We start from the raw sequence: 13,501 nt of genomic DNA on the forward strand, positions 1-13,501 counted from the left end.
CATCTTAAGAGTCATAGCATTTATCAGCATGGAAAGAGGCCTATTATGTCTGCAGTCATCAAACATTCTAATCCCATTTTCCAGCTCTTTACCATGGACTTGTATGTCACGGGATTTCAAGTGCTCATATAAATAGTTCTTAAATGACAAGGGTTTCCATTTCTACCACCCTTTCAGGCAGTGAGTTCCAAACACCCAAAGTCTGCTTGGTGAAAAAAAATTGTTACGTTCCTTCTTAACCTCCTGCTCCTTACCTTAATATAACGTCCCCTGGTTACTGACCCTTCTACGATGGGGAAAGGTTTCTTCCTATCTATGTCCCTCAGACTTTTGTACACCTCAATCAGATCCCTGCTCAGCCTTTTCTGCTCTAAGGAAATCAATCCCAGCCGATATAGCCTCTCTTTATAGTTGAGTCGGTCTGATCCAAGCAACATTTTGGTTATTCTCTTCTGCACTCTCTAGTGGAATCACATCCTTCCTATTGTGTGGAGACCAGAACTTACAGTATTCCAGCAGTGACCCAAACAAATTTTTAATATACAGCTCCATTGTTGCCTTTGTTGCTCTTGTATTCAATGCCTTGACTAATAAAAGGTAATTATCCCAAATGCTTCCTTAACCACCTTATCTACAGGTCCTGTTGCCAGCAAGGATCTACGGACATCCCCAAAGTTACTTTGATCCTCTACTTCCTAGGGTCCTACCATTCAACCTATACTCCCTTGTTAGCTTTCTCAAAATGAATCACCTCACATCTTCTAGGAGAAAGTGAGGACTGCAGATGCTGGAGATCAGCTGAAAATGTGTTGCTGGAAAAGCGCAGCAGGTCAGGCAAAATCCAAGGAGCAGGAGAATTGACGTTTTGGGCATGAGCCCTTCTTCAGGAATCATTCCTGAAGGGCTCATGCCCGAAACGTCGATTCTCCTGTTCCTTGGATGCTGCCTGACCTGCTGCGCTTTTCCAGCAACACATTTTCAGCTCACCTCACATCTTCTCAACTTTAAAATATTTATTCATGATTCCCCAGATAAACGGGCAATGGGGCCCCCATATCAACCACTATCTGTGCAAAGTATTCCATGCTCTAGCAACTCTATGTAACTTTTCCTTAACCTTTCATTTTCAAATGATATTAAAGGAAAGACTCTCGGGAAGATGCTCCAAGACAAGGCAATTGATATTGCCAATTAAAGTTAGTCACTTAAGGTTTTCACTGCACTAACAGAAAGTCTCTGTGTCTGGGGTTGTTCCTCTCGGCTATCATCCTGTTTGCACTGTAAAGGCTTGATGGCTATCTGTTCTAGATTTTGTAGCCAGTAGTGAAGTAACAGCATTCACTATTTACTTTGGAGAAAACACCCCTTAAAAACCTAACAATCTCAATGGTGTGAATTTTTCTCTTCCCAACGTTACTTCGATCCCAGTGTTAGCTACAAGGGATCTCCTGTGCTGAGAAACAAATGTAATTAAATGGAGTCAGAGAAAGCTAACTAGAAAGTGAAAAACACTGGTTATCCTTCACTGTTAAAGATATTGGATAGAGATTAAAATGAAAGTTGTGGCATACCCATGGGATTAAAGGGAGACATCTGAAATGTCAAACTTAAACTATGGAATTTATCTTTAAATCATAATGGAGAAATCTGACAGAGCACATATTTTTAACTGTTTTTCAAGTCCAGAGAGGTTGCTCAAAATTACTTAAGAATTTAGTAGGACTTTGAAAATCCAGTCATACTTCATTCAACAGGGCATCTTAAAACTCGTTAGGGCACACCTTTTTAGAGCATGGCTAAAGGGGGAGGGGGCATTTATATTAATTCAAGCAAGTTCCAAAGATTTTCACGTACATGCCTTTTAACAGTGCATATTGCAGAAATATCATTGGGAACTTCTGAATTTCCATACTTGAGTGCTCAGAAACGGACTCAAGAAATTTCTGTGAACAGTGCAAGTGCAAAATCCAGACATACGTATTTATTGCATTCAAACCAAGTCACAGTACTTCAAACTATAGTTTAAATATTATCATGGACAAATTTAATATAACTCCACTTTTACAGTGTGTACTTCTTGCTTTATTGACTTACATTTTCAAGGAAGGCCCAATACACCCATTCTCTCTCTCCAGCATTTTATCTCTACTCCCTCAAGTCCAGGAGACACAGGCATAAAGGATATGGTCAAGATTAGAGTGGTGCTGGAAAAGCACAGCAGTCAGGCAGCATCCAAGGAGCAGGAAAATCAACATTTTGGGCAAAAGCCCTTCAGCAAGTCAGTCCTAATGAAGGCCTTTGCCCAAAACGTCGATATTCCTGCTCCTTGGATGCTGCCTGACTGCTGTGCTTTTCCAGCACCACTCTAATCTTGACTCTAATCTGCAGTACCCACCTCTGCCTTTCTTTAAAAGCTCCTTCTCCTTTGCTAGCCTGGAACTCAACATTTGCTTCCATCTCCGCTTATGCCCTAACATGCTTATTTTGCTGATGAGACCAATCTCTAATTCTTTTAATCCTCATAAAATCATAGAATCCCTACAGTATGGAAACAGGCCATTTGACCCAACAAGTCTACACCACCCCTTGAACAGCATCCCACCTAGATCCATTCCCCTGCCTTGCTATTCTACATTTCCCTTGACTAATGCACCTAACCTATTTCATCCTTGCACACTATGGGCAATTTAGCATGGGCAGCACGGTGGCACAGTGGTTAGCACTGCTGCCTCATAGTGCCAGAGACCTGGGTTCAATACCCACCTCAGGCGACTGGCTGTGTGGAGTTTGCACATTCTCCCAGTGTCTGCGTGGGTTTCCTCCAGGTGCTCTGGTTTCCTCCCACAGTCCAAAAGTGTGCAGGTGAGGTGAATTGACCATGCTAAAAATTGCCCGTAGTGTTAGGTGAAGGGATAAATGTTGGGGAATGGGCCTGGGTGGGTTGCGCTGCAGCAGGTCGGTGTGGACTTGTTGGGCCAAAGGGCCTGTTTCCACTCTAAATAATCTAATCTAATTCACCTAACCTGCACATACTTGGACTGTGGGACGAAACCAGAGCACCCCAGGGAAACTCATGCAGAAGTGGGGAGAATGTGCAAACTCCACACGGATAGTCGCCAGAAGCTGGAATTGAACCTGGGATCCTTGGTACTGTGAGACAGCAGTGCTAACCACTATTCCCACTATACTGTTGATCATCAAGCCTTTTGGCCTCCATGCTGGTAGATGTTGTAGACAATCTCACATTAACTGTTGTCAATCTTGTCTTTAAATCTGTTGTTATCACTACTCTCCTCAATTAATCTTTTCTGGTCTAGCAAATTACCATCCCAACAGCAATTTCCTATTCTATTCAAAGTCCTTGAACATGTTGCTGTCTCCCAAATCCATTATCTTTCCTACAGTTCCACATTTGAATCCCTCCAATCATGTTTCTATTACTATAGTACCAGAAAACAGTACATGTTAAACATGTTAAACTAATGGGATTGTGAAAAAGGTAAACCTTCTTTCCTGCAGTCTTTGTCATATTTGACCTGTAGCATTCTCCTCTAATACCTCTCCAATATTGCTCATTTGCTGGGACTGTCATCATTTGATTCCATTCTTAACCTCTGCCCAAGATTAAGTAAATAACTTGCAATGATTTCTTACCCTGAACCACTTCTTTGTATCCACTAAGGAGTTAGTCATGTTCCTTCCTATTCTAAATCTAGACGCCTTCCTCTCAGTGACCTTTGTGTTAGTTTTAAAATATATGCTGATTAAATCACCACCCATTGAGTTTTAATAGCAATGACAAATTCAGACTGCTTGTCAGACATCAAATTGGAGTAGAAGAAATTTCCTTCAATTGAAATATTAGAAAAACTAAAGCCATTGTTTTCAGTTCTTGCACCAAATTCTATTCCCTAGCTACCAACCCTCTCTTTCTCTCTCCCCATCTGGAGAGCCAGTCTATCTACAACCTTGATAGCATGTTTCAAATGACCTTCCATTCAGTTATGCCATCAGAAAGGAACTGTTTATTTCCATGCCTTCAACATCACCTTTGCCTCTATTGCAGCTCATCTAATGCTGAAACCCTCATTTATTACTACTGCCCACGTAGGCACTGTGCCCCAACTCTTCCACCATTACACTGATAGCTGCACTGGTGCAGTGTCCTTCACCCAGGCTGTACTGAAGCAGTTCATTGACTTTACCCACAACTTTCACCTCACCCTCAAATTCACTTGATCCATCTCTGACATTTCCCTCCCCTTTCTTGACCTCTCCATTTCCATCTCCAGCAAGTCTCCAGACAGACGTTTACTATAAACCCAAAGACGCTCACACCTACCTGGACTACACCTCCTTCCAGCCAGTATCCAGCAAGAACTCCATCCCAATTCCTCCACCACATCTGCTCAGATGAGGAGACATTCCACTCCAGAGAGTCCCAGATGTTCACCTACTTCGAACATGGTGTTTTTCACCCCTCCACCGCACCGCCTCCATTCCCCGTTCCACTGCTCTCAACTCCACCTCCCAAACACATTAAAGACAGAGTCCCTCTTGTCCTCACCTACCAACATACCAGTTTTCGGATCATCCTTAAAACGTTTCCACCAACTCCACCAAGGACATTTACCCCTTCCCACCCCTCTGCCTTATGCACGGACCATTCCCTTCACCAGTCCTTGGTTGTGCCATTCTCCCCACCAACCCCCACCCCCGCCCCCCCGAGCTTACATATACCTTCCCCTGCAACCAGAAAAGAGCAAAACATGCTGGCACACCACCCCCCTCACCTCCTTCCAAGTGAGACAGAAGTTCCCCTGCCTCTCCTAGTTTACTGCATCAGGTGCTCCCGATGTGGTCTTCTCTACAATCGGGGAGACCAAATGTAAACGGTTAGTCACCGTCCATTTTCCTTCCCCCTTCCCATTCCGACATGACCATACTTGGCCTCCTCCATTGCCACAACAAACCAAACAGCTAATTGGAGGAACACCACCTCATCTTCCACTTGTGCAGTCTACAGCCTGGAGGATTCACATGGAGTTCTCAAATTTCAAATAACTCCCTTCCCTTCCTCTGACTCCCTTCCAAGCCCCTCCCCCTCCCACTCTTCCCAGCCACCTACCGGATTCATTCCTCCCATTGACAACCAAGTCATACCCTCTACCTGTCTTCACCTATCCCCACTTCACCACCCTACCCCCGCCACCTTGCTTATCTGCAGCTCCCCTTGCACCAACCCCCAGCCCTGAAGAAAGGTTACACTTGAAATATCAACCTTAACCTCCTGATGCTTCCTGGCTTGCTGTGTTCTTCTAGGCTCCTGCTTGAAACCCTGATTTATGCCTTCATTACTTTCAGATTTCACTGTTCCAACACACTACTGGCTTGTCTCCCACATTCTACCCTCCATAAATTACATCACCCAAACCTTAGCTGCCTATGTCTCTAGAACAGTATTTGCTGTCCATTGAGTTGTAGAGTCATACAGCATGGAAACAGATCCATTGGTTGATCCATTATCCTTGCTGACCAGATGTCCCAAACTGACAGAGTCCCATTGTGAGCTCTTGGCCCATATCCCTCTAAACCTTTCCTATTCATATACCCATCCAGGTGTCTTTCAAAATGTGTAATTGTACCTACCTCCACCACTTCCTCTGGCAGCTGTTCCATACATTAGATTAGATTACTTACAATGTGGAAACAGGCCCCTCGGCCCAACAAGTCCACACCGACCCGTCGAAGCGTAACCCACCCAGACCCATTCCCCTACATTTACCCCTTCATCTAATACTACGGGCAATTTAGCATGGCCAATTCACCTAACCTGCACATTTTTTGGAATGTGGGAGGAAACCGGAGCACCCGGAGGAAACCCACGCAGACACGGGGAGAAATGTGCAAACTTCACACAGTCGCCTGAGGTGGGAATTGAACCTGGGTCTCTGGCGCTGTGAGGCAGCAGTGCTAACCACTGTGCCACCCACTAACCACCCTCTGTGTGAGAAAGATATCCCTCAGGTCCCCTTTTAAATCTTTCCCCTTTCAAGTTAACCCTCTGACCTCTAGTTTTGGATTCTGCCACCCTAGAAAAAAAGACCATGACTATTCACTCTATCCATGTCCCTCATGATTTTTATAAACCTCTAAGGTTTGCCCTCAGTCTCTGATGCTCCAGTGAGTAAAAGAGGTCCAATCTATTCAGGCTCTCCCTTTAGTTCAAACTCTCCAGTCCTGGCAAAATCCTTGTATATCTTTTCTGCACCCTCTCAAGCTTAACAACATCCTTGCTGTAGAAGGGCAGCCAGAAATGTATGCTTATTCCAAAAGTGACCTCACAATGTGACTGTATAGTCACAACATAACATTCCAATTCCTAGACTCAATGTTATGATGAATGAAGGCAAGAATGCCAAATGCCTTCTTTACCACCCTGTCTACCTATGACTCCATTTTCAATGATGTACACAGTTGCACTCTTAGGTATCTTTGTTCAGCAACACTCCCCAGGGCCCTACCATTAACTACATAAGGCCTGCCTGGTTTGTCTTACCAAAATGCAACATTACATTTACCTAAATTAAACTCCACCTGCCACTCCTCGGCCCATCTGATCAAGGTCCCCTTATATTCTGAGACACAATCTTCTTCACTGTCCAGTACATCACCTACTTTGGTTTAATCTGCAAATTTACTAACCATACCTCCCACATACACATTCAAATCATTTATAAAAAATGACAAAAAGCAATGAACACAGTCCTAATCCTTGTGGCACACCATTGATCACAGACCTCCAATCTGAGGAACAACCCTCCACCACCCTCTCTCGCCTATCATTCCCATCTCTGTACTCAGCAATTTACATTTGTCCCTGGTCAAACAATATCTTGACTTAAAAATGCCCATCTTTACTTTGAAATCACACGAGGGCCTTCCCCTTCCAAATCCTAATTTTCTCCATAACCCAAATATTTGCACTCCTCCATGGGCATTTGCATTCAAAATTGCTCTACCATTAGTGGTAGGCTTTAGGCTCTCCAAGCCCAAGCTTTGAAAATGTCTTCCTTCATAATACCAACTTTCTAGCTTGCTCTCTTCCTTTCATGATGTGGCAAGCTGCACTACCTCAGCTTCCACTCTAAATACATTAAAGATCCTGTCTAACTTTTTTCCATCACTATTCTAAAACTAATAGAATCATGGCCACTGGCCCCCATTAGTGCTCCCCCACTGACACCTTCTGGTACACACTTAACACTATGACAGTCCGAGTCTATGTTTGGAAAGTTAAAATCCATTACCATTACCACCCTATTATTCTTACAGGTAGAGTCATAATGATGTACAGCATGGAAACAGACCCTTCGGTCCAACCCGTCCATGCCGACCAGATATCCCAACCCAATCTAGTCCCACCTGCTAGCACCTGGCCCATATCCCTCCAAACCCTTCCTATTCATATACCCATCCAAATACCTTTTAAATGTAGCACTTGTACCAGCCTCCACCACTTCCTCCGGCAGCTCATTACATACACATACCACCCTCTTATGTGGAAAAAGTTGCCCCTTAGGTCCCTTTTATATCTTTCCCCTCTCACTCTAAACCTATGCCCTCTATTTCTGGACTCCCCCCACCCCTGGAAAAAGACTTTGTCTATTTATCCTATCCATGCCCCTCAATTTTGTAAACCTCTATAAGGTCACCCCTCAGCCTCCACGCTCCAAGGAAAACAACCCCAGCCTATTCAGCCTCTCCCCATAGCTCAAATCCTCCAACTCTGGCAGCATCCTTGTAAATCTTTTCTGAACTCTTTCAAGTTTCACAACATCTTTCCAATAGGAAGGTGACTAGAATTGCACACAATAGTCCAACAGTGGCATAACCAATGTCCTGTACAGTCGCACAACTGAGATCTCCTTATAAATTTGTTTCTCAATTTCCCGTTGACTACTAGGGGGTGGGTGAGGCGGTCTACAGTACAATCCTAATAAGGTAATCACCCCTTTCTGAAGTCTCAGTTCCACCCAAATAACTTCCCTGGATGTATTCCCAGGAATATCCTCCCTAAGTACAGCCGTAATGTTATCCCTAATCAAAAATGCCACTCCCCCTCCTCTCTTGCACCCCCCCCTCCCTTCTATCCTTCCTGTAGAATTTGTATCCTGAAATATTAAACTGCCAGTCCTGTCAATCCCTGAGCAATGTCTCTGTAACTGCTATTATATCCCAGTCCCACGTTTCTAACCATGCCCGAAGTTCATCTGCCTTCTGGTAGGCCTCTTGCATTGAAATAAATAGTTTATTTACCTCGTTCTCTGCTTTGTACCTGTCTACTCTGAGTGTTTGACTTGTTCCTTTTCTCAAATGTACAAGTCTCAGACTGATCTCTCTCCTCACTTTCTCCCTGGCTCCTACCCCACACCTTACTGGTTTAAATCCTCCTAAGCAGCTCTAACAAATTTCCCTGCCAGTATATTAGTCGCCTTCCAATTCAGGTGCAATCTGTCCTTCTCATAGAGGGGACTTCTACCCCAGTAGGAATTCCAATGATCCAAATATGTGAACCCTTCTCCCATGCACCAGCTCCTCAACCATGCATTCAACTCTTCTTACCCTTACAAGTCAGATAATACTTGACTGTCAAGGACATTCAGCCTCCAATCTTTGGATAACCATCCTCTAAGGTGGCCTTTGAGATACAAAACAATGCAGAATCACCAAGCAGAAACTGATAGCCTAACCCTGAGCTCATGTCGCGCTATATATGACCCCACCACACATCTGTATCTGTAAAATCTTCCTTATTGTCCTGTTTTGACACCATCACCTTGATAAATTGTTATGATCTCTCTACCTTAATTAGTTTATACAGTTTTGGATTACCTATTACTTAGGTATAAGAGTCACATGCAGAGGGTCTAATCAATTATGTTTTTATTATAAAGTCATAGAGATGTACAGCATGGAAAGAAAGAGACCTTTTGGTCCAACCCGTCCATGCCAACCAGATATCCCAACCCAATCTAATCCCACCTGCCAGCACCCAGCCCATATCTCTCCAAACCCTTCCTATTCATATACCCATCCAAATGCATCTTAAATGTTGCAATTGTACCAGCCTCCACCACATCCTCTGGCAGTTCATTCAATACACGTACCACCCTCTGCGTGAAAAAGTTGCCCCTTAGGTCTCTTCTATATCTTTCCCCTCTCACCCTAAACCTATGCCCTCTAGTTCTGGACTCCCCCACCCCAGGGAAAAGACTTTGTCTATTTATCTTATCCATGCCCCTCAATTTTGTAAACCTCTATAAGGTCACCCCTCAGCCTCCGACATTCCAGGGAAAACAGCCCCAGCCTGTTCAGCCGCTCCCTGTAGCTCAGATCCTCCAACCCTGGCAACATCCTTGTAAATCTTTTCTGAACCCTTTTAAGTTTCACAACATCCTTCCGATAGGAAGGAGACCAGAACTGCACACAATATTCCAACAGTGGCCTAACTAATGTCCTGTATAGCCGCAACTCCTGACCTCCCAACTGCTGTACTCAATACTCTGACCAAAGGAAAGCGTATCAAACGCCTTCTTCACTATCCTATCTAGCTGTGACTCCACTTTCAAGGAGCTATGAACCTGCACTCCAAGGTCTCTTTGTTCAGCAACACTCCCGAGGACCTTATCATTAAGTGTGTAAGTCCTGCTAAGATTTGCTTTCCCAAAATGCAGCACCTCACATTTATCTGAATTAAACTCCATCTGCAACTTCTCAGCCCATTGGCTCATCTGATCAAGATCCTGTTGTAATCTGAGGTAACCCTCTTCGCTGTCCACCACACCCCCAATTTTGGTGTAATCTGCAAACTTACTAACTGTACCTCTTATGCTCGCATCCAAATCTTTTATGTAAATAACAAAAAAGTAGAGGAACCCAGTACCGATCCTTGTGGCACTCCACTGGTCACAGGCCTCCAGTCTGAAAAACAACGCTCCACCACCACCCTCTGGCTTCTACCTTTGAGCCAGTTCTGTATCCAAATGGCTCGTTCTCCCTGTATTCCATGAGATCTAACCTTGCTAATCCGTCTCCCATGAGGAACCTTGTCGAACGCCTTACTGAAGTCCATATAGATCACATCTACTGCTCTGCCCTCATCAATTGTCTTTGTTACTTCCTCAAAAAACTCAATCAAGTTTGAGAGAATTGATTTCCCATGCACAAAGCCATATTGACTATCCCGAAATCAGTCCTTACTTTTCCAAATACATGTACATCCTGTCCCTCAGGATTCCCTCCAATAACTTGCCCACCACCGAGGTCAGGCTTCTGGTCATTCAGTTTATTCCCAGCACCTCCTTATTTTTAAATGTTTGGAATTATCTCGCTGTTTCATTTAATGGGATTATTGGTCATCCCTTCACTGGTTATTCACCTATTTACACTTTACTCACACCATCTGACATTTCTGATCACCTGCAGCGACTTAGTATTTGACACTCCACTCACATCATTTGTGTGACCTTTTGATTTCTGCATCTATGTGTTTCTTTCTCACTTCACCTGACAAAAGGGGCTAAACTCTGAAAGCTTGTGATTTCAAAATACACCGTGTACTTACGGTTGGACTATAACCTGGTGTCACGTGACTTCTGACTCTTCCTTTCAGACACTCCTGAAAGCCCAACTTTTTACCAAGATTTGGGCCTTTTGGTCTAATATCTTCTTATGTAGTTTGGTTTCATATTCTGTTTTATAATGCCTCTATGAAACACTTTGGGAGGAGCCATTTCATTAAAGATACAATATAAATAAATTGCTGCTGTTGCAGAGTTCTGTATTTACATGTCTGGCATCTCTGTGCCTCCATAGCATTTTTTCATTATCTTTGTATTGTGCTCTCCCCATTCCCTCTATTTCCATTCAAAAATCAATATCAAAAGTATGTAATTACTGACTGTATATCCACTCCACTAAATCAATCTTCATCTTCTTCAATTCCTTTAGTGTGTCTGTCTCACCGTTTGGCAAACTGCCTATTTCGTGCTAACAGCAAATTCTAATACAAGGGTTTGACGGAATTAAAATTAGGAATAATTTAATTAACCAACAAAATTGATTTTCAAGTGTACTTACGGGCAACCTGGGCAATAGCACTGTCATTCAGCAACATTTCTGCTATTCCTTCTTGATCTACATCAACCTCATCCACATATACCATCTCTGTCAAGGCTCGAGTTTTCAAACTCCATGCAGCCTATGGAATAAGCAAAAATCCATCACAAGTGTTTTGTGAACACAAATTTATATCCACTACAGCTGGAGTAATGATCAGATAAGTTGGATGTAAGACAGCAGACAACTTATGATTTAAAGCAACTAGGTGCATTAACAAAAGGAGACTTTGTTTGCCAAACAAATGCATACTGGATCAAATACAATATTCTGAACTGACAGCAACTGTTCAGCCATTTTAAATTCAAATTGACACTCTAAGTGCAGTTATGACTCGAGAATTAGGAACACAAATTGAGCTATTCAGGTATTACCGCATACCAGTGTTGGTTTTGAAAAAATAACTTAGTTGATAAGTAAAATGTTTTACTCTCTTGCTTGAACTATTTTGATAATAAAGGCAAGTATGGCTTGAATGACTTGTTGAATTTAATGAGTTGAGTGAATACCTTTCTAAAATACACACTACACTGGCTTTTGTTGAGCTGGAAGACTCAAGTTACCTTTAATTTAGCTCCTTGTTAAGAAATCTCAAAATCAAATACTGAAACAATGATTTAATTTTTATTGCATGTATTAACCAAAATATGACTCCTCAAGTAAGCAAGTTAAGCCTCACAACCCAACTAATCGTGGAATCTGGTCAGGATTCCATAACTTGATGTGCCCAAGGTCCTTGTACAGTGCTGTGTTCTGCTACAGAACTATTATGGTGACGGATTCTTATACAATTTTCTTTCTTTAAAGTTTGTTGTGTGACTTTATGATGATAGAATATATTCTTTCATCCCCAACACGGATTATAATTCAGAAGAGTTCAAGTCTGTGGCTTGCCTTATGAGGAGTAGCACCCCTGTTCCTTGTTACATTTGGGGTTAGCTGTCGGTTTTAAACATAGCTTTTCCTGCAATTAACCTCTTTACTTCAGAACATTCCTTTTGCAGGCAGACTTAACTGTCCATGTCAAAAGGCAGTGGTTATCAAGCAATTGTTACCTCCTCCCTCCCAAGAAACAACTTGTTTATGTTGTTTCTTCCCAGGGATGGTTAATTCACATGCTGCTTTTCATTCCTTCATAACAACTTCTCCTTGTCCCTTTCATCTCTTTATTCTAGAAAGAGATATTGTTTCTTTCCATCTATAAACAGTTTATCAATGCTGATTACTTCAATCCTCAAAGTTGTGAATTTTATATTGTCACAATTTTATTTATCTCTGACATAAAATTTTGTAGGAGCTGATGAGTAAAAAAAGTGAGTAATTCCACCTTTCACTCCAGTTTATAGTAAATAGGCTAAAACGTAAGCTAAAAAAGAGGTATGGCAGGGCGGCTCCCCACATGGAATTTCCATTCTGTACAACGTGGGATGTTGTCGACACTTCTTGTGGCCTAGATGAACATGTGCAGAAACGGTCATGAGCTGTAGAAACTTGAGCTCTGCGTTTTAACACTTGAGACTCACTGGATACACACTAGAGCAATTGTGAGACAGAAACTAAGCAGATAGAACATTTCAGGAGGTGGTTACACCACAGGATACAGGTATACTAGCACACAGGGAATGGATGACTGCGAGGAAGTCAAAGGGAACCAGGTGAGTAACACAGGAGTCTCCAATTTGTTTTCTGTTCTAGATTCTGGTGAGGACAATAGTCCTCTAAGGAGTACAGCAAGTGCCAGCCCATAGTATCACAGTAGAGAAAGAAGAGAAGACCAGGAATAATAAGGGTACCATTTGTTAGGGCAAAGAAACTGGAGAGTATGCTGACTTCCTGGTGGCACAGTCATGCCTGCAGAATGACTATAGGACATTTGAGAGAGGGCAACACCTTCAGGTCATGGTCAATGTTAGTACCAATGACATAGACAGGAAGGGAAATGTGGCCCTATAATTAGAATTTAGTGATGTAGGTAGATCTGCGAAATCTCAAAAAGTAGTAACTTTTGGATTACTCAGTGCCACATGCGAGTGAGCACAGAAATATGAAGATAAGACAGATCAATGCATGGCTGGAAAGATGGTGCAGGGAGAGGGGCTTTAGGCTTTGGCAAACTGGGATTGGCTTATTTTTCAAACAGCATTGTCCCATTAGCCAAAATGAATCAATAGAAACTTGAAATGAAGTTTAAGGAAAATGGCCTCATGCCAAACAAGATGTAGATGTTTATAGTCATCTCTTGCAGCCATTGCTCCCTTCTGCTTCATTATTTGCTGTCCTTCATTGGCATTTTCCACAATCTCATGCTCCCCTTCCAAAC

General features: G+C 42.7%; 1 protein-coding gene across 2 annotated transcripts in view; it reads right to left on the reverse strand.

Moving 5' to 3' along the window:
• Positions 1-13,501, reverse strand: part of ttc8 (tetratricopeptide repeat domain 8) — a 54,246-nt gene that overhangs the window by 27,344 nt on the left and 13,401 nt on the right. For both annotated transcript variants that reach the window (XM_072568397.1, XM_072568396.1), the window contains exon 2: positions 11,143-11,263. In XM_072568397.1, the coding sequence (XP_072424498.1) occupies positions 11,143-11,263 (121 nt within the window). The remainder of the gene's footprint in view (positions 1-11,142; positions 11,264-13,501) is intronic.

Source organism: Chiloscyllium punctatum, chromosome 4, assembly GCF_047496795.1.
Source record: "Chiloscyllium punctatum isolate Juve2018m chromosome 4, sChiPun1.3, whole genome shotgun sequence".
Lineage (NCBI taxonomy): Eukaryota > Metazoa > Chordata > Chondrichthyes > Orectolobiformes > Hemiscylliidae > Chiloscyllium > Chiloscyllium punctatum.